Source organism: Arachis stenosperma, chromosome 3, assembly GCF_014773155.1.
Source record: "Arachis stenosperma cultivar V10309 chromosome 3, arast.V10309.gnm1.PFL2, whole genome shotgun sequence".
NCBI lineage: Eukaryota > Viridiplantae > Streptophyta > Magnoliopsida > Fabales > Fabaceae > Arachis > Arachis stenosperma.
The window spans coordinates 36355734-36378301 of record NC_080379.1 but is presented as its reverse complement, the minus strand read 5'-3'; the positions used below and the strand labels follow the sequence as shown (position 1 = coordinate 36378301).

The 22568-nt window shown below is 38.6% G+C and overlaps 1 protein-coding gene across 1 annotated transcript; it reads left to right on the top strand.

Annotated features, from left to right (window-relative positions):
* The first annotated feature begins 17758 nt into the window (after window positions 1-17758).
* Window positions 17759-22106, top strand: LOC130970385 (uncharacterized). The gene is made up of 9 exons (XM_057896459.1): window positions 17759-18095; window positions 18187-18244; window positions 18854-18962; window positions 19055-19193; window positions 19617-19668; window positions 19745-19891; window positions 20005-20116; window positions 21224-21350; window positions 21467-22106. Exons 1-9 carry the CDS (start codon window positions 17950-17952, stop codon window positions 21954-21956), a joined length of 1380 nt encoding a protein of 459 aa, XP_057752442.1. The 5' UTR covers window positions 17759-17949; the 3' UTR covers window positions 21957-22106.
* The last annotated feature ends 462 nt before the right edge of the window (window positions 22107-22568 follow it).

Here is a 22568-nt window from a genome sequence, read left to right as displayed (position 1 = left end):
GACTTTGAACGCCGGTTTGGGCCATCAAATCTTGGGCAAAGTATGGACTATCATATATTGCTGGAAAGCCCAGGATGTCTACTTTCCAACGCCGTTGAGAGCGCGCCAATTGGGCTTCTGTAGCTCCAGAAAATCCACTTCGAGTGCAGGGAGGTCAGAATCCAACAGCATCTGCAGTCCTTTTCAGTCTCTGAATCAGATTTTTGCTCAGGTCCCTCAATTTCAGCCAGAAAATACCTGAAATCACAGAAAAACACACAAACTCATAGTAAAGTCCAGAAAAGTGAATTATAACTAAAAACTAATAAAAATATACTAAAAACTAACTAAAAGATATCAAAAACATACTAAAAACAATGCCAAAAAGCGTACAAATTATCCGCTCATCACATACCTTAGAATTGAGAATGGTTTCTTTTCATACTGACCAACCTATTGTCCCAGAATACTGCCCCATCCTTTATTGTGTGAGTATCCGATAGTGTATCAACAATGTTTGGTGTGTGAACAGCATTTGTCTAACAATCGGTGGAAGAATTGAAGACAGACATGTTATAACCAATACTGTTCACTATTGGTTTACACAGAGATATTATAAGAAACTCCAAAATAACGAGCATATCCACAAAGGAATATGCCAACTAACCCGAAAGGTGGTTAAAGTGATATTTCACTAAGCCTGGATCAAACAAACACAACATATACATTGTAAATGGATTCCACATGATAACTGAGCTAGTTAAACCATCTACACTATACCTTGTGCATAACAGGCCAGATCTTGACCCTACAAACATAAACCACTTCCAAGAAATAGGCTCCACGAGACGAATTTCACTCTTAGTTTCGAGATCAAACATTGCAGGTTGACCACGGTCACCATCTTTCAGAGGGTTATCAAGGTGCATGAGCACACCCGGACCACCCTTCAATACAACATGCGCGCATGTTCTGGTCTGAGCCAGTATGTTATACCAGTCTCGGGACAAACACCGACCCTTGCCAATAGTTTTCCATTTCCCATCAGAAATATTTTCAAAATCAATTCATCCGGCAGAACAGATAAATTATCATCGAAGTTGCTAGAATGACTTGTATAGACCACCAAATTATTGACTGTGTTACGACTAGAGATATGCGGAAAATTTGTTGGACATGGCTTCATTACAAAGAAAGAGAAGAATACATAGAAACGGAATATAAGAACAAGTAATGGAAGATATTTGTAAAAGAAAAGAAATTTAATTTGTGTTTGAATATAGAATCGATTGGATCTAAGGGAAGAAGTAGTTTCATATATAGTAACAAATTATAAGGTAGACAAAAGACCCACAATAAATAGACTGCAAAGAAAGTCACCAAGATTTCACGTTAATAAGTAAAATATAAAATATAATAAATTATATCCATATAATAAATTATATACATGTACCAATTATATAAAATTTAAGGAAAAAGAGTACGTACTCTTTTTAGAATCGTCTTTTTAAATTTCTGAAATAAGTAAATTTTCATTTTAGAGAAAAAGAATCCAAAAAATAGTATTTTATATTTTTATTTTTATTTATATGTAATTTATATTTATCTTAAAGTACCCTTAAAATAACATAATACAACATCCTAAAGAAAATAGGAAAGAAAAATACTCTTAAATTTTTTTTATAAATATTTGTGAAAAGTAAGTTAATTTAAAAAAATACTCTTAAAAAATTACTCAAATTATTTAATATTTAACATTAATAGTGCTTCTCCACCCCAAAAATATGTGAAAAAAACTATGACTATTTGATCTACACCCCTAACAAAATCAATTTCTTTGCTATGAAAATGAATAACACCAAAACAACCTCAGACATATTAGTCATCATAAAGGAAATGCCTAGCATACTTTGAAAAATTATTTTTATTACATGGCCTTAAAAGCTCAAACCATGGTTATGTATTTTAGGTATTTCCTATCCATTAATATCTATTAATATTATATTAATATAAAATGAAGAGAATAGATTAACCAACCAAAGATAATGAACAGCCACAAAAAAAATTAATTGAGTCCAAAAGATTATAAAGCTAATACCATTTCTTGTCTTGCCAAACATATGCATATAACTGGTAAGCTATAAAATTTATGAGACATAGAAATATGGAATTCAGAAATCTAAATTACAATAGATCATGACTACAAATCAATTTAATATAAAAGATGGATGACTATGTCCTAAAAATCTTCCTAAATATCAAGGCCATTGAGTCTTGATTCCAGTTCATTGGGATCAACATATTGTTAAGAATTCCATCAATGTCTCCTCCTACAGGATCTCATCCAAAGACTTGTATTTGTTGTCAACAAACCCAACAGTACAAGCTCTTGTTTCCGCTTGTCCTGTCCTTCAACTGTCGAGGCTTCAGTAGGATGCCCTTATCCGCAATCTGTTAGTAAACTTCTACAATAGGGGCCGTGAGGGGGTATAGTTCGTGAATTTCCCCACCCGGTAGAACCGGTTGAACTATTTTCCCAAAGCCCCATCCTTGGGGGGCTCTCTAGTTTTCTCAAGATACCCATGCAGGCGTGGAGGAGGGTTGGTTGGCTGCCGTTTGTTATCTGTCATCACCTGGCTAACTTCCTCATCATTGATGTATTCTCTTGCCATGTTCTGGATTTTCTGCATGGTCCATACGGGCTTGGTAGTAAGATGCTTCTTAAAATCTTCGTTTAATAAGTCATTGGTCAAACATAGGCTGGTCACTGAGTCTGTCAGGCCATGAATTTATAGATATTTGTCGTTGAATCTGTCTTGGAATTTTGTGGTTGGCTCCCTGGCTTTCTGGGTGACTCCCAGGAGGTTAATTGGATGCTTAGCCTTAGCGATGCACGTGGTGAACTGCGCTAAAAAGCTATGAGTTATATCCGAGAAGGCCATGATGGACTCCTGCGGAAGTGCATTGAACCACCGGATCGCGAGGCCTGTTAACGTTACCGGGAAGGTTCGACACCTCACTGCGTCGCCCACGCCTTCCAGGTTCATCTTGGCTTCAAAGGCCGTCAGGTGTTTGGTGCAGGAAATTACAATCACACTTTTGCAATCCCGCACAACTAACCAGCAAGTGCACTGGGTCGTCCAAGTAATACCTTACGTGAGTAAGGGTCGATCCCACAGAGATTGTCGGCTTGAAGCAAGCTATGGTTATCTTATAACTCTTAGTCAGGATATCAATAATTATCAGGGTTGATTGTAAAAAGCAAAAGAACATGAAATAAGTACTTGTTTTGCAGTAATGGGAAACAGGTTGAGGTTTTGGAGATGCTCTGTCTTCTGAACCTCTGCTTTCCTACTGTCTTCTTCTTCAAACACGCAAGGCTCCTTCCATGGCAAGCTGTATGTAGGGTTTCATCGTTGTCAATGGCTACCTCCCATTCTCTCAGTGAAAATGTTCAACGCGCTCTGTCACAGCACGGCTAATCATCTGTCGGTTCTCAATCGAGTTGGAATAGAATCCAGTGATTCTTTTGCGTCTGTCACTAACGCCCAGCCCTCAGGAGTTTGAAGCTCGTCACAGTCATTCAATCCTTGAATCCTACTCAAAATACCACAGACAAGGTTTAGACCTTTCGGATTCTCTTGAATGCCGCCATCAATTCTAGCTTATACCACGAAGATTCTGATTAAGGAATCCAAGAGATATCTACTCAATCTAAGGTAGAACGGAGGTGGTTGTCAGGCACACGTTCATAGTTGAGAATGATGATGAGTGTCACGGATCATCACATTCATCAGGTTTAAGAACAAGTGATATCTTAGAACGGAAGCAAGCATGATTGAATGAAAAATAGTAGTAATTGCATTAATCCATCAAGACACAGCAGAGCTCCTCACCCCCAACCATGTGGTTTAGAGACTCATGCTGTAGAAGATACAATGAGAAACGTGTAAAGTGTCATGAGGTCTCGATACAATGTCAAAAGATCCTATTAATAGTGAACTAGTAACCTAGGGTATACATAAATGAGTAAATGACGTAAAAATCCACTTCTGGGGTCCACTTAGTGTGTGCTTGGGCTGAGCATTGAAGCTTTCATGTGTAGAGACTTTTTTTGGAGTTAAACGCCAGCTTTTATGCCAGTTTGGGCGTTTAACTCCAATTTTTATGCCAGTTCCGGCGTTAAACGCCGGGAATTCTGAAGCTGATTTGCAACGCCGGTTTGGGCCATCAAATCTCGGACAAAGTATGGACTATTATACATTTCTGGAAAGCCCAGGATGTCTACTTTCCAACGCCGTTGAGAGCGCGCCAATTGGGCTTCTGTATCTCCAGAAAATCCACTTCGAGTGCAGGGAGATCAGAATCCAACAGCATCTGCAGTCCTTTTCAGCCTCTGAATCAGATTTTTGCTCAGGACCCTCAATTTCAGCCAGAAAATACCTGAAATCACAGAAAAACACACAAACTCATAGTAAAGTCCAGAAAAGTGAATTTTAACTAAAAACTAATAAAAATATAATAAAAACTAACTAAAATATACTAAAAATATACTAAAAATAATGCCAAAAAGCGTATAAATTATCCGCTCATCACAACACCAAACTTAAATTGTTGCTTGTCCCCAAGCAACTGAAAATTAAAATAGAATAAAAAGAAGAGAATATACTATAGACTCCAAAATATCAAAGAAACTTAGCTCCAATTAGATGAGCGGGACTAGTAGCTTTTTGCTTCTGAACAGTTTTGGCATCTCACTTTATCCTTTGAAGTTTAGAATGATTGGCATCTATAGGAACTCAGAACTCAGATAGTGTTATTGATTCTCCTAGTGAAGTATGATGATTCTTGAACATAGCTACTTTATGAGTCTTGGCTGTGGCCCAAAGCACTCTGTTTTCCAGTATTACCACCGGATACATTCATGCCACAGACACATACTTGGGTGAACCTTTTCAGATTGTGACTCAACTTTGCTAAAGTCCCCAATTAGAGAGGTGTCCAGGGTTCTTAAGCACATTCTTTTTGCCTTGGATCACAACTTTATTATTTTTTTGTATTCACTGCTTTTTCTTGCTTCAAGAATCAATTTGATGATTTTTCAGATCCTCAATAACATTTCTCTTCCATCATTCTTTCAAGAGCCAACAATTTTAACATTCTTAAAATAACAAATTCAAAAGACATATGCACTGTTCAAGCATTCATTCAGAAAACAAAAAGTATTGTCACCACATCAAACTAATTCAACTAGTTTCAAAGATGAATTCGAAATCCTGTACTTCTTGTTCTTTTGTGATTAAAGCATTTTTCATTTAAGAGAGGTGATGGATTCATAGGACATTCATAGCTTTAAGACATGAATCTTAAATTTTATTAATCATGAATTAAGAACAAGACTCAAAAATAGATATAAGATAAGACTAATAGTAATAGAAAACAAAAATATAAATAGGCTCCTAATGATAGAGGTTATCACAGAGTTAGGACTCAACAACCTTGATTTTGAGAAGTGGATGCTCCCTCAACTTGAAGGGAGAGCTTTTGGCGTTTCAACTCTTGAAGTTCATGCCCCTGCTTCTCTTGTTCCTTCAGCAATTTGTAGAGCATGCAGTTCTGATTCTGCTGTTCTTCCTTAAGTTGCTCCATAGTTTCTTGCAACTTGGTGATAGATGCTTCTAGGCTGGCCCAGTAGTCAATTTCAGGAAATTCAGGGAGGAACTCCTGCGCCCTCTTTTTGATAGAGTTGTCTTGCATTTTTCCTTCCATTAACTTCTTGGTGATTGGATGTTCAATGGGTATGAATTCATCTACTCCCATCTTCACCCTAGCGTCTTTACAGAGCAAGGAGATCAAGCTTGGGTAAGCCAGTTTGGCTTCAGTGAAATTCTTATTTGCAATTGTGTAGATCTCACAAGCAATCAGATGATGAACCTCCACTTCTTTTCCAAGCACAATGCAATGAATCATCACTGCTCTCTTGATAGTGACCTCAGAACAGTTGCTAGTGGGCAATATGGAACGCCCAATAAAGTCTAGCCAGCCTCTTGAAATTGGTTTGAGGTCTCCCCTCTTGAGTTGGTTTGGGACACCTTTTGAATTGGTTATCCACTTAGTTCCAGGGAGGCAAATGTCCTCTAGAACTTGATCCAACCCCTTATCTGCTCTCACCATTCTCCTATTAAAGGATTCAGGATCATCTTGCAGTTGAGGCAATTTGAAGACCTCTCTTATTTTGTCCAGATGGAAGTAAATAACTTTCCCTCTGACCATGGTTCTGTAAGTATGGAAAGCAGTTCCAATCATTCTCTGCTTATCTGTCAGCCACAGATTTGAGTAGAATTCCTGAACCATATTTCTTCCAACCTTTATCTCAGGATTGGTTAGAACTTCCCATCCTCTGTTTCGAATTTGCTCTTGGATCCCCGGATATTCATCTTCTTTTAGATCAAATTTGACTTCCGGGATCACTGACCTCAGACCCATTATTTTGTGATAATGGTCTTCATGTTCTTTGGTTAAGAACTTCTCTTGATTCCAAAGACTCTTTGGATTATTCTCTTTCTTGCCTCTTAAATTGGTTTGTTTTTCCTTAGGAGCCATGATCTTGATGAATCTTGGCTTAGTAATCACGGAAAAGCACACCAAGCTTAGAGGTTTGCTTGCCCTCGAGCAAAAGAAAGGAAAGAGGGGAGAGAGGAGGAGAGCAAATTCGAATGGTGGGGAGAAAGGGGTGGCCGAACATGTATTTATAAGGGAGGGGGAGAGATTTCAAAAATTTTGAAGGAGATTTGAGAAATATTTGAGTTTTTGAAGAAGATTTGGGAAGGATTTGAGAGAGATTTGAAGAATGATTTTAATTTTTGAAAATTTAAAGGTAAATGATGAAAGTTTGAAATGTGTTTATGTAGAAAATTATGGATCAAAAAAGGAAAGTTTGAAAAAATTTTAAGCAGAAAGCAAAATCTCTGTCCCCCACCTTTCTGGCGTTAAACGCCCAGAAAGGCATCCATTCTGGCGTTTAACGCCCAATTGTTGGCCATGGTACCTGGCTGGGCGTTAAACGCCAGAATTCCCTTCATCACTGGGTGTTTTGCTAAACGCCCAGGGTGCTGCACACCTGGCGTTAAACGCCCAGAATGGTGCCCATTCTGGCGTTTAACGCCCAAAATGGCACCTTTACTGGCGTTAAACGCCCAGAATGGTGCCCATTCTGGCGTTTAATGCCCAAAGTACCCTTTACTGGCGTTTTTTCGCCAGCAAGCTCTTTTTCTCTGCTTTTTGCACTGAATCCTTCTGTAACTCTGTGAATTCCTTCAATTTTGATATTTGCCTTTTGAGAATATGGATTGAACCTTGATTAAACAAAACAGATAACCTGCTGATGACTGGGTTGCCTCCCAGCAAGCGCTTCTTTATTATCTTTAGCTGGACCTTCACTGAGAATCACTCAAGTCTCAGTTTTGAGCATTCTTGCTCAAAATTGCTTTCAAGATAATGCTTGATCCTCTGTCCATTAACAATGAACTTCTTGTCAGAATCAGTATCCTGAAGCTCAACATATCCATATGGTGATACTCCTGTAATCACATACGGACCCCTCCAGCGGGATTTAAGTTTTCCTGGGAACAATCTGAGCCTAGAGTTGAAGAGCAGAACTTTTTGTCCTGGCTCAAAGACTCTGGATGACAACTTCTTGTCATGCCACTTCTTTGCCTTTTCCTTATAAATTTTAGTATTTTCAAAGGCACTGAGTCTAAATTCATCTAGCTCATTTAGCTGGAGCAATCTTTTTTCACCAGCTAACTTAGCATCCAGGTTTAGGAATCTGGTTGCCCAGTAGGCTTTATGTTCCAGTTCTACGGGCAGATGACAGGCCTTGCCATACACAAGTTGGTATGGGGAGGTTCCTATTGGAGTCTTGAATGCTGTTCTGTATGCCCACAGAGTATCATCCAAGCTCTTTGCCCAATCCTTTCTACGGGCAATTACAGTCCGTTCTAGGATTCTTTTTAACTCTCTGTTAGAGACTTCAGCTTGCCCATTTGTCTGTGGATGATACGGGGTTGCCACTTTGTGGCTAATTCCATATCGGACCATAGCAGAGTACAGCTGTTTATTGCAGAAATGAGTACCCCCATCACTGATTAGTACTCTGGGAACACCAAACCTGCTGAAGATGTATTTCTGGAGGAATTTCAGCACGATCTTAGTATCATTAGTGGGTGTAGCAATTGCTTCTACCCATTTAGATACATAGTCCACTGCCACCAGAATGTAAGTGTTGAGTATGATGGTGGGAATGGACCCATAAAGTCAATTTCCCATACATCAAACAATTCAATCTCTAGGATCCCTTGTTGAGGCATGGCGTATCCATGAGGCAGGTTACCAGCTCTTTGGCAACTGTCACAGTTACGCACAAACTCCCGGGCATCTCTATAGAGAGTAGGCCAGTAGAAGCCACATTGGAGGACCTTAGTGGCTGTTCGCTCACTTCTGAAATGTCCCCCATACTGTGATCCATGGCAATGCCACAGGATCCTTTGTGCTTCTTCTCTGGGTACACATCTGCGGATCATTCCGTCTGCACATCTCTTAGAATATGGCTCATCCATAGGTAGTACTTGGCATCTGAAATTAATTTCTTTCTTTGCACCCTGCTGTGCTCCTGTGGTATGAACCTCACAGCTTTATAATTTGCAATATCTGCAAACCATGGAGCTTCCTGAATGGCAAAGAGTTGCTCATCTGGGAAAGTCTCAGAGATCTCAGTAGAAGGGAGGGACGCCCCAGCTACTGGTTCTATTCGGGACAGATGATCAGCTACTTGGTTCTCTGTTCCTTTTCTGTCTCTTATTTCTATATCAAACTCTTGCAGAAGCAACACCCATCTTATGAGCCTGGGTTTTGAATCCTGCTTTGTGAGTAAGTACTTAAGAGCAGCATGGTCAGTGTACACAATCACTTTTGATCCTACTAGATAGGATCTAAACTTGTCAATGGCATAGACCACTGCAAGTAACTCTTTTTCTGTGGTTGTGTAATTCTTCTGTGCATCATTTAGAACACGGCTGGCATAATAAATGATATGCAGAAGCTTGTTATGCCTCTGTCTCAACACTGCACCAATGGCATGGTCACTGGCATCACACATTAGTTCGAATGGCAATGTCTAGTCTGGTGCAGAGATGACTGGTGCTGTGACCAGCTTAGCTTTCAGGGTCTCAAATGCCTGCAGACACTGTGTGTCAAACACAAATGGTGTGTCAGCAGCTAGCAGGTTGCTCAGAGGTTTTGCAATTTTCGAAAAATCCTTTATAAACCTTCTGTAGAATCCTGCATGCCCCAGAAAGCTTCTGATTGCCTTAACATTGGCAGGTGGTGGTAATTTTTCAATTACCTCTACTTTTGCCTTATCCACCTCTATTCCTTTGCTTGAAATTTTGTGTCCAAGGACAATTCCTTCAGTCACCATAAAGTGACATTTCTCCCAGTTTAAAACCAGCTTAGTCTCTTGGCACCTTTTCAGGACAAGTGCTAGGTGGTTAAGACAGGAGTTGAATGAGTCTCCATATACTGAGAAGTCATCCATGAAGACTTCCAGGAATTTCTCCACCATATCAGAGAAGATGGATAGCATGCATCTCTGAAAGGTTGCAGGAGCATTACACAGACCAAAAGGCATCCTCTAGTAGGCAAACACGCCAGAAGGGCAAGTAAATGCTGTTTTCTCTTGGTCTTGAGGATCTACTGCAATTTGGTTGTAACCTGAATAGCCATCCAAAAAGCAGTAATAAATCATGACCAGCTAGTCTTTCTAGCATTTGGTCTATGAATAGTAAAGGAAAATGATCCTTTCTGGTGGCTGTATTGAGCCTTCTGTAGTCACTACACATACGCCACCCTGTGACTGTTCTTGTAGGAACCAGTTCATTTTTTTCATTATGAACTACTGTCATGCCTCCCTTCTTGGGGACAACTTGGACAGGGCTCACCCAGGGGCTGTCAGAAATAGGATAAATAATCCCAGCCTCTAGTAATTTAGTGACCTTTTTCTGCACCACCTCCTTCATGGCTGGATTTAGCCGCCTTTGTGGTTGGACCACTGGTTTGGCATTATCCTCCAATAGGATCTTGTGCATGCATCTTGCTGGGCTAATGCCCTTAAGATCACTTATGGACCACCCAAGAGTTGTCTTGTGTGTCCTTAGCACTTGAATCAGTGCTTCCTCTTCCTGTGGATTTAGAGCAGAGCTTATGATTACAGGAAAGGTATCACCTCTTCCCAGAAATGCATATTTCAGGGATGGTGGTAATGGTTTGAGCTCGAGTTTAGGAGGTTTCTCCTCTTCCTGAGGGATTTTCAGAGGTTCTATTATTCTCTCTGATTCCTCCAAATCAGGCTGAACATCTTTAAAGATATCCTCTAGCTCTGATTGGATGCTGCATAGCTTTTCAGCATTCAACTTGAACTCATCCTCATTGACTCTCAGGGTTACTTCCCTTTTGTACATCAATGAGAGTTCGTTCCAGTTGCTAGAAAGGTCTTCCTAGAATGAGAGTTGCACTCTTGTGCTCCTCCATTTCCAGCACTACAAAGTCAGTTGGAAAGGCGAATGGCCCAACCTTGACAATCATGTCCTCAATTATGCCTAATGGATATTTAATGGAGCCATCAGCAAGTTGGAGGCATATCCGGGTTGGTTTGACTTCTTCAGTCAACCCAAGCTTTCTGATAGTGGATGCAGGTATTAGATTGATGCTTGCTCCAAGGTCACACAGGGTTGTCTTGGTGCAGGCACCTTCTAGTGTGCATGGTATCATAAAGCTTCCTGGATCTTGAAACTTTTCTGGTAAGCTTTTCAGAATGACTGCACTGCACTCTTCAGTGAGAAATACTTTTTCAGTTTCTCTCCAATCCTTCTTATGACTTAAGATCTCTTTCATGAACTTAGCATAAGAAGGTATTTACTCAAGTGCCTCTGCAAACGGGATCTTTATTTCAAGAGTCCTTAGATAGTCTGCAAAGTGGGCAAATTGCTTATCCTGCTCCGCTTGGCGGAGTTTCTGAGGATAAGGCATCTTGGCTTTATATTCTTCAACCTTAGTTGCTGCAGGTTTATTCCTTACAGAAGTAGTTGGAGAAGTCTTTTTAGAGGGGTTACTATCAGCACTCTCAGGTGTCTGATTCCCCATTGGCGTTTGAACACCAGGATTGGGTGAAAAATGGGCGTTTAACGCCAACTTTTCCCCCTTTTCTGGCGTTTGAACGCCAAAACTGGGCAGGGAATGGGCGTTTAACGCCAGCTTTCCCCCCTTTTCTGGCGTTTGAACGCCAAGAGAGTATTCCTCTCTGGGCTCTTATTGTCCTCAGAGGGATTTTGGATAGTGGTTTGGCTATCCTCTGTCAATTGTTCCTTTATTGGCTTTTTGCTACTTTGAGCAGTGTTATTCAATGTCTTCCCACTCCTCAGTTGAACTGCTTGGCATTCTTCTGTTATCTGTTTAGATAGCTGCTGTTTTGCCTGATTCAACTGTGATTCTATGTTCTTGTTAGCAATTTTAGTTTCTTGGAGCATCTCTTTAAATTCTGCTAACTGTTTTGTCATCAGGTGTAATTGCTGATTAAGCTCAATCATCTGTTCTTGAGGATTAGGATCAGTGGCTACTGCCATAACTTCTTCTTTTGTGGAGAACTCATTGCTAGAGTACAAATGTTGATTTCTAGCAACAGTATCTATAAGCTCTTGAGCCTCCTCAATCGTCTTCCTCATGTGTATAGATCCACCTGCTGAGTGGTCTAGAGACATCTGAGCTTTTTCTGTAAGCCCATAGTAGAAGATGTCTAACTATACCCACTCTGAAAATATTTCAGAGGGGCATTTTCTTAGCATACCTCTATACCTCTCCCAAGAATTATAAAAGGATTCATTATCCTCTTGTTTAAAGCCTTGGATGTCCAGCCTTAGCTGTGTCATCCTTTTTGGAGGGTAAAATTGATTCAGGAATTTGTCTGATAACTGTTTCCATGTCTTTATGCTTGCTGTAGGTTGGTTATTCAACCACCTCTTAGCTTGATCTTTTACAGCAAATGAAAACAGTAATAATCTGTAGACATCCTGATCATCTCTTTATCACGTACTGTGTCAGCAAGTTGTAGGAATTGTGCCAGAAACTCAGTAGGTTCTTCCTGTGGAAGACCGGAATACTGGCAATTTTGCTGCACCATGATAATTTAGCTCAAAGCTGCTTGCTTTAATGGGAGGTATACAGACGCTACTCCCATATGCAGCTGTAATGGGGTTAGCATATGACCCCAGAGTTCTTCTGGACTGTTCAATTTCACTTAAGTCCATGATAGAGAAAGTGAATATGATATGAATTTACAAGTAAAGTAAAATATTTTTTTAACTAAAAGTGACCAAAAAAATAAAATAAAATAAATGGAAAATAAATAAAATTTCAAAAATTAAAAAAAAACACAAAGAGGACACCAAACTTAGAATTTTAAAGAACAAGAAAGGACTAAGAACATGCAAATTCGAAAAATTAAAAGAAAACAAAAGCATGCAATTGACACCAAACTTAAAATTAAACTAAACTCAATAAAAGACTCTAAACTGACAAAAACAAAACAGTCCTAATCTAAGCAACAAGATAGACCGTCAGTTGTCCAACTGAACATCCCCGGCAACGGCGCCAAAACTTGGTGCACGAATTGCAATCACACTTTTGCAATCCCGCACAACTAACCAGCAAGTGCACTGGGTCGTCCAAGTAATACCTTACGTGAGTAAGGGTCGATCCCACGGAGATTGTCGGCTTGAAGCAAGCTATGGTTATCCTGTAACTCTTAGTCAGGATATCATAATTATCAGGTTGATTGTAAAAAGCAAAAGAACGTGAAATAAGTACTTGTTTTGCAGTAATGGGAAACAGGTTGAGGTTTTGGAGATGCTCTGTCTTCTGAACCTCTGCTTTCCTACTGTCTTCTTCTTCAAACACGCAAGGCTCCTTCCATGGCAAGCTGTATGTAGGGTTTCACCGTTGTCAATGGCTACCTCCCATCCTCTCAGTGAAAATGTTCAACGCGCTCTGTCATAGCACGGCTAATCATCTGTCGGTTCTCAATCGGGTTGGAATAGAATCCAGTGATTCTTTTGCGTCTGTCACTAACGCCCAGCCCTCAGGAGTTTGAAGCTCGTCACAGTCATTCAATCCTTGAATCCTACTCAGAATACCACAGACAAGGTTTAGACCTTCCGGATTCTCTTGAATGCCGCTATCAATTCTAGCTTATACCACGAAGATTCTGATTAAGGAATCCAAGAGATATCTACTCAATCTAAGATAGAACGGAGGTGGTTGTCAGGCACACGTTCATAGTTGAGAATGATGATGAGTGTCACGGATCATCACATTCATCAGGTTTAAGAACAAGTGATATCTTAGAACGGAAGCAAGCATGATTGAATGAAAAATAGTAGTAATTGCATTAATCCATCAAGACACAGCAGAGATCCTCACCCCCAACCATGTGGTTTAGAGACTCATGCTGTAGAAGATACAATGAGAAACGTGTAAAGTGTCATGAGGTCTCGATACAATGTCAAAAGATCCTATTAATAGTGAACTAGTAACCTAGGGTATACATAAATGAGTAAATGACGTAAAAATCCACTTCCGGGGTCCACTTAGTGTGTGCTTGGGCTGAGCATTGAAGCTTTCATGTGTAGAGGCTTTTTCTGGAGTTAAACGCCAGCTTTTATGCCAGTTTGGGCGTTTAACTCCAATTTTTATGCCAGTTCCGGCGTTAAACGCCGGGAATTCTGAAGCTGATTTGCAACGCCAGTTTGGGCCATCAAATCTCGGGCAAAGTAAGAACTATTATACATTGCTAGAAAGCTCAGGATGTCTACTTTCCAATGCCGTTGAGAGCGGGCCAATTGGGCTTCTGTAGCTCCAGAAAATCCACTTCGAGTGCAGGGAGGTCAGAATCCAACAGCATCTGCAGTCCTTTTCAGCCTCTGAATCAGATTTTTGCTCAGGACCCTCAATTTCAACCAGAAAATACCTGAAATCACAGAAAAACACACAAACTCATAGTAAAGTCCAGAAAAGTGAATTTTAACTAAAAACTAATAAAAATATAATAAAAACTAACTAAAATATACTAAAAACAATGCCAAAAAGCGTATAAATTATCCGCTCATCAGTGTTCCTGGGGATCTTGAGTCCCATCATAACTCATGTTTGTTGGCTTGTTGAAGTGTTTCGGCAGCCGGACTTTGAGGATGGAGGAGTGAAAAGGGGTTGCTCCCATGATGATGGGTTCTCGTTGTCTTCTCGGTCTCTCTCGGTGGGTCTGCCCGTGTACTTCTGACCCGTCTTGGGTCGTGTGAGACCAAGCGTCGGTTCGATGCCGTCACTTCTTCGAGGGCTTCTGCCCCGAGCTTCCGACCTTCTAGTAGGAGATCGGGTGCGAGAGAGACTTGGGCTAGGATGGTAGCGGTCCTTCACTGCCAACTCTCTTTCGAGGTTCTGCACTCGATGGCGCAACTCCTGCATGATTTTAGCATTGTCATCACCTTTGCCCCTGAACGGGCGTCTCTCATGAGAGCTTGAGGGTGGGTCATCTCTACGGGAACAGGTTCCTGTGCACTCACGAGAGGAAGCCGCGGAGGCTAATCTACTCATCAAGCGGGTTCCCTCCTCCTCACGTACCTCCTCCTCCTCCTGCTCTTCCAGCAGGCCCAACAGGAAATCTATTATTACCAGTCCCTATAGACAGCGCTAATGTTCGATTGTTCGTAGCCCAAAAGGGTCGGATACAGAGTTCACTGGGATAGAGAGGTTGTGGGAGACTGGTCCTGGATGGATTCTGGTATGGGAGCTTCTCCGGGTCGCCGAGTTGAGGAAGCGGTGGGGCCACCTGCAAAGACTCCAACTTCCAAGTCAGTGTCCGTACAAGAGGCAGCTTTTAGAGTTAGGATAGGTGATGTACTTCTGGGGAAGGGTAGGTCCCTCTCCTTTTATAGTCCGTACTCGGGTGGGTCTTTTGTGGTCAGGCCCACCTTCCTAGAAGCTTCTGCTAGCTGTCCAGGCTCCACGTGGTGAGGAGGAAAAGGCGTGTTCCCTCCTGGTTCGGGTGGCGTGACCGTCGGGTCGACCGCTCAGGCTCGGATCTGGATCGTTGACGGATCGGGCCGAAATAATAAGTCTAAATATAATTTAATAATTTTATTAATTTTTAGCTAATATTTATTTAAATATGTCTAAACTTGAGGAAATATGAACAAACATATCACTCAGAAATACGATAACACATAATAATAATATTAGCGTTGTTGTTCTATGTACAAAAAATTTAAATGCAGGAAGTACTTATGTTAGAAAAAGGGAACAAACTTCCATATGAATGAGATCTATTGCAGTTTTTGAAATTTTGGTTGATATTTTTCATCATCTTTTTCAACACCCAAATAACGATATCAATTTAGGAATTTGGCATTTGTTTGGATTTTATATTCATTAAAAGGGACTAAATTAAGTTTAAAAATTTTTTTTCCATGTCAGCAAAGTTTTATTAGGTCACGTAATGGGTCCACGTGTCACTTAACGTTTCAGGTAAGCGTGTCGTTAATGGAGATTAATAGAAAGACTAACGTGGGTCACTTATTAAAAATCAAAGGTTGAAATTGAGTCAATAAAAATTTTAGGGGTCAAATTGAGTCTGTCCCCAAATTTCAGGAACCATTTTGAGTATTAACTCAAATAATTCATTAGGTCAAGATCTAATAGAAAAAATTCTCTTTACATTAATACCTATGAGCCTAAACATACTTGTACTAGAGAATTCTAATATGACCTAAATATATTTGTATTATTGTGATTATATTTTGTACTTACTGTGATTATATTTACATTGTTTATGTTTATATTATTGTGATTATATTTGTATTGCTGTGATTATAACTGTAGTCTTGTGAGGATAATTACATACCTGTTACTATGTTTATATAAGGCAAGCGATTATGAAGTAGTATTAAAATTAGGTGTATAAAATATAGTTTCGGGAAAAATGAAATAATTTAGTTGATTGTTAAATAAAATGATTAGGAACTTATTTGCCTGATATAAGATTTCTTTAAGAATTTATCCGTCAAATATATAATTTTTTGGGGACCTATTTTTTAGAAAAATAATGTTTTTAAGGAGATTAATTTATCCTAATTTAACACGTGGTAGTTAATGGTTGAGTCACTAACTTAACATGATACGTCAGATTATTCCATTATTGTTTAACAGAACAATGTAAAAAAAAAGCAATTTATCTAATACCAAAAAACTTTGGAAACCAATTATATAATTTTTTTTGAGAAAAGGATAAATAGGTCCCTAACTTTTTGTCCCACAGACATTTTCGTTCCTAATCATTGAAAAATACTTTTAAATCCCTGACCTTCACAAAACTTGGATGGACCAGTCCTTCCATCCAAATGCCTCCATCAGACCTAACGGAAAAGTCTGACGTGGCTCTCGTAATGCTTGTCACGCGTACGCGTCGCCATGAATTCAACAAATCTTCATTTCTTCATGAATTCTCCACTTTGCATGTTTTTTTTTTCCATTTCTTTCAAGCCATTCTTGCCTTCAAAACTTTAAATCACTCAAACAAACATATCAAAGGCATCAGGGCGAAGCTAGGTGGTGGGAAAGGGGGGCGATGGCCCCCCCTAATTTTAATTTTTTACATGTAAATTATATGTAAATTTTAGTTTAGCTCCCCCTTAAAATTTTATTTTAGTCTTAGTTTATTGGATAAATATTTTTGACCCCCCTCTAATATTTTATCTAGCTCCGCCCCTGAAAGGCATCAAATGGTAGAAAAAGACCTAACCCCATTACAACCCTTGAAAAGACCTCTTGATATGTGTATCCATGCATTGAATATATGTTGATTGGTAGAAAAAGAGCATGTCTTAGAAAGCAAGATTAGTAAAGAATTGAGAGAATCAACCCTCAAAGACTAAAGAGATTAGAATGCAAACACTTCCGGCGAGGATTCGATACTCAATCCCTTGTTCCTTGCTTTCACGAGCTTTCTTCTTGCAAGTATATTTATACTTCATTTTGAGATTTGAAATAGTGAAATTCATAAATCATCATACTATCTTAGCCCTACTTGTTCATATATGTTTTTGGAGATTGATTCATTTTAACCAAGTAGGTAGACGCATTTTGCATATTAGTTGATGAACCACAAGAGTTTAACATGAGGACATGCTAATGTTTAAGTGTGGGAAAGTTGATGAACCATAATTTTATGGTTTATATTGTATTGAATTTGGTGGATTTTATCAACTTTTTTCACATTTATTTACTAAAATAACATGGTTTTGTAAATTTCTCCTAACTGTGCTTAATAATTGAAAACATGTTTTTTAGGCTATTAAATTGCTAAATTTAATTTATTTTTCTCCTATTCGATGCCTTGATATGTTTGTTTTAGTAATTTACGCGTGACAAGCATTACGGGAACCACGTCAGATTTTTCCATTAGGTTTTGGACGGAAGAACTGATCCGTCCAAATTATGTGAAGGTCAAAAATTTAAAAATATTTTTCAATAGTTAAGGACAAAAATATTCGCAATACAAAAAGTCAAAACCCATCGTCTTTTCTCTTATTTTTTTTTGTTGGGAACCAAAACATTGACCTAACAATTTTTTTAAGATAAAAATAATTAGCCACTACGTGACTTAGAAAACTGAAAACCGAGTTGAAAACACATATTCAGCGGTGATAGGCTGATGAGTGATATGATCATAAAACTGAGTAACCAAATTCGACTATAGGTAGGTATCAGATAGCATCTATTTGCTGCTTCGTCTTAAAAGAGGCACTCATTGCCTCCATTACATAGAGATAGAGTAAGCAGGCAGGCTGAGAAGGCGTAAAGGTGGGAATGAAGGGTCTCAATCTATGGCCGAACCCTAATTCTTGCATTTTACGCCGTTCATCATCTTCCAAACTTAACGCTGTCAATCGTGTTTCTCGCCCACCTTCCCCAGTTGTTCGGTTCCATTGTTCTCTAAGTCAACGTTCTCTCAGGTCTTGTCTTCTTTGATTATAACATTCATGGAATCCGTATTCAGTATATTTGATTAACAAAAAACTGACACGTGGTGGTTCTTCGTTTTAGGTGCGCGGTGCTTGGTGCTGGATTCGCTGGGCTCTCCGTTGTTTGGCATTTGTTGAAGGTACTGTTGTAGTCTGATTAGTCTCTTCCAAATTTGTTTCCTTTAGCTAATGTTGCCGTTAAGCAGTTACTATCTGGCGTTTACAATTTCGGTCACTTTAGTCATTTGGGACGAAAATCAAGAATTGATTATAAAATTGTTCAGTAAAATATCTATTTTTACCAACTTAAATTGGTCGAGTAGTTAGTTCACTCACCCGCTTAAGTAAGTCCCGGGGTTTTCAAACGTAGCAACCTATTTGCTAGTGGCAACCCTTTAAATGGAACTCCGATCCATGTCATATTAGTCTTTGATCTGCTGAGTCGGGAATACCATGGAAAAAAAATATCTCTATTTAATAGCTAATCTATAATGTAATGTTAATTGTGCTTTATATGTAAGGTAAAAGTAGAAAATGCTCAATGAATGTTATATTGGAACATGAGAATGACAGGTATATTGAAACAAGAAAAGTTCTTCAAAGTGACAGATATTGTAAATTGAACGGAGTAGTAATATACCCTCATATTCTTTTAGTGCAAAATTGTCTGTCAAGAGTCTGATTTGATTTTTATTTTGATCACTTTTTTTTTATATGTTTTCTGTGTTTTGTCATAAATAATATTGCAGCACAGTCCGAAGGAGTTGGACCTAAGAATTGACATATATGATGAAGTGGGCATCGGTGGGGGTGCCTCTGGGATTTCTGGGGGTCTTCTTCACCCTTATTCGCCAAAAGGTAGCTCGTTTTTCTTGTGATATAAATCCCACTTCTGTGCTAGGTTTTGATTTTCAAGTGGATCCCTTGCTGATGGATTAATGCTAATGTAGTAAACCTTCTCTGGGAGGGTGCTCAGTGTTGGAAAGATAGCATAAAGCTTTTGAAAGTAGCTGAAGAAGCTAGTGTTTCCAGGGACTGCAAAATTGGACAATCTGATGAAAATTTGAAAGCTTTTGCTTATCAGAAAAGGTTTAATTATATCTTGTTCTTAAAATTTTAATTTTGTTATTTTATTTTTTAAAGAATTTTTAACTCTGCATGTAACCCTTTACTCTTTACATTGCTTCTGAATGTCCTGATGTGACTTGGTCTCGTGTTCACAAATGATATTATAATTGTGCTGAGAATATATATTATCAGCTCTTGATGTTGTTTTCTCTCTTTCTTCTTTTTTTGTTTTTTTGGTGTTATAAGGGTAACATGATATAATGCAATACATCTTTTACTTCAAAGGTTCTTTATATACTCAAACTTGTAGACTTTATGAAATGAATTGGAAGATACTTGAAACTACTAAATTTTATTGAAACTAACACTTTGTTCTAGCCTTTCATGCTTTCCATTGGAGTCTTAGCATTCCTCTATGTTGCTGATGAAATCAGATGACTTCAGGGGGATCTTAAGACTGGCAACGAATCTGAAGAATATGACCAAATTGAATGCTGTAATCTCCTTGAACTAGTAGATTCTAGATAGACTGGCTAGTAATTATTTCACTCAACCTTCCTTTATGTGATCAGAATGTCAAAACTTCGCTTCCAAGCTGCAGAGTAGATACCCTTAGTAAAGAAGCAGCTCAGGAGCTCGTACCTGGGATATGTGTACCATTTGACACAGCTTTCTATATGCCTGAAGCACTTAATATCCAATCTCAAAACTATCTTCAGGTTTGAATGAGTGATGCTATGCCTTTTGTTTTTGTTTGTTTTAAAAATACCCTTTAACGCCCTTATATGGCCATTATTATTTTTGAGGTTTACTTATTTCAATAATTTAATAGGCACTTTTCTGGTCATGTGAGAATTTGGTGACAGAATCCTCTACTTTTGACTCTGGAAAGAAATTGCTCCAGTTGCACAGACGACCTGTCAATAGACTTTCCGAGTTTGATGGTAATATGCATTGTTATATCTTTGGCCCTTTTTAGTACAACTCAGTGTCTTTCCTCTTGCTTTTCCTAAAATTAAGTGAATGTTATGCTTCAGATTTAGTTCTAATGCAACAAAATTGTAGCTAAATAAAACATCATATAATTGTACAACCTTGACTTTCGAACATCTTCAAAATTCTTTCTAAACCTCTTAACAGTCTGAGTGGATAACTGCATGAGTTGGTAATTTGACCCATCAACATACCAAAAATAAGGAAAGAAGCATCTAACGGTGTCAAATTGTTACTTACATAGAGATAATCGTTATTATGCATATTTCGTTTATTACAAGGATATGGCTATAACATGAGAAAAGTAGCTAAAGAAATTTATACAAAATGGATTTTAGATAATATCGTAGTCTTGCAGATATCTTTTAAATTAACAGCTCAGTGCAGTGCCCATCTTCCCTTACACTGGAGATTATGGCATCATAAGATAGCTTATTCCTATGCTACTTCTCTTGTTTATATTTATCTATTCATTATATGAGAAGTCCAAAGAACTAAAGTTCAGGAATAAAATGCTTGTATATTGCTTTATGATAGAGTCACTCCAATGAGGACTGATCTAGAAGTATTAGGGAAACAGAAAATATGAAGAAAAAAGTGTAGCGTAGGGGTTTAGCACCCTCCCAAGCCTAAGCTAGCAAATGCCTCATCCTCTCATGTCACTAACTGAGACATCCCAATATCCCACGGTAGAATCAGAATTTGATCTCTCCAATCCTTTCTCTTATTAATTACATGCTTCTCTAAGCAACCCCTATTTCACCTTACCTAACACGGTGTCATTCAGCCACTTTACTTTAACTCAACTCTCCTAGCATACATGTTTTATGCTCAGTTTTCCCATCATTATAGTAATAGTTAGGCAACCAAACACACTAGTGAGATGAAGTATCTGTTTGTCTTTACGGTCGATGTCTACTTCTTACTTTGTAGTGTTATCACGCTCATCACACTAAGAGGCTGTGAACTATAAGCTGTTTCTTGGCTTGTTTATTTGGTAATAACTTGTAATAATGAGCAGACTTTTTCATTATTCAAAACACCTTTTTTCGTCTCAGGAGAATATGATGCAGTCATCATATGCTTAGGGGCCAAAGTGAACATGCTTCCTGAGTTCTCTGGTAGGCTTCCTTTGAGGACATGTAGAGGTGTTATTGCGCACCTGGAATTGCCCGATGATATAAGGTGAAGTATTCTGTGTTGGAAAAATTTCCTTTTGCGAAGCACACCCAAGTAGCTATGTAATTTGCTTCAATGTCATGTTCCATTTATTCAAGAATTGTCTTTGCCCTCTATTTCAGCGAAGGTTATCCTGAGCGTGGACCCTCGATACTATCAGATGCATGGATTGCCGTTAAGAGTCCTCGTGAACTGCATGTCGGTTCAACGTGGGAGTGGAAATCAAGCAACTCCTCACCCAGTGTTTCACCGGATGAAGCATCAAGTGCTCTTTCGGAGCTTCTGCCAAAGGCCTCTGTCATTTATCCCAGAATAATGAATTGGGATTTCACCGGAGCAAGAGCTGGTCTTAGGGCAATGCCACCACTCACTTCCCTCGGGTCGCTTCCACTTTTGGGTTGTATCAATGATATCATGGAAGGAAATCAAACTTGCAAGTATTGGCTTTTTGGAGGGTTAGGTGCAAGGGGGTTGTTGTACCATGGGTGGCTAGGTAATTTGATGGCACATGCTGTGCTTTCCTCTGATGAAGGACTAATTCCTTTGGAGTTGACTTCTTGGAAGAACACCACCCAATTTTCAGATTTCAATAAGCAAACAGAATTCCACTAAACCCTAGTAGTTGATAACCTAGTGGGACAAAACTAGACAATGTATATACTATATAGTCACTGGAGGATATATTTTAGAGCCATTTGAAGAAAAGTTTTATGGGTCTCAATCTAATTGAATGCTTCTCATATGAGCTTTTTATTAATATTATGGTTATTTATTATTAATCAAGTTTAATTTTATTAATTGATTTTTTTTGGACGGGTATTTTATTAATTGATTTAGTAACGTTGGATGACTATCTTTTTTTGGCCAAGTCAATTCAAGTTGGGCAAATTAATTACTCCAAAAAAGTTCCTAACTGTTGTAAGATAAATAAAAATGTAATAAATATAAAATAAAAAGTATAATTAGATAATAATATTCACAATAATTACTATCTCAATATAATAGAAATGATTAATATATTTACTAATATTATATATAAAGAGTGAGAGAGAGGAATATTCATAATAGTTGCAACATAAAAAAAGAGGGAGAATTGTTTTTATTGTTGTGTATTGTTTCAAGCGTGGCTTCTCCTACTTATACACATAACAAGCTTTCATTTTCAAATTTCATTTATTTGAATTTATCTTGAAAAGTGATTCCTTCAATATTGAGAAAGTTAGC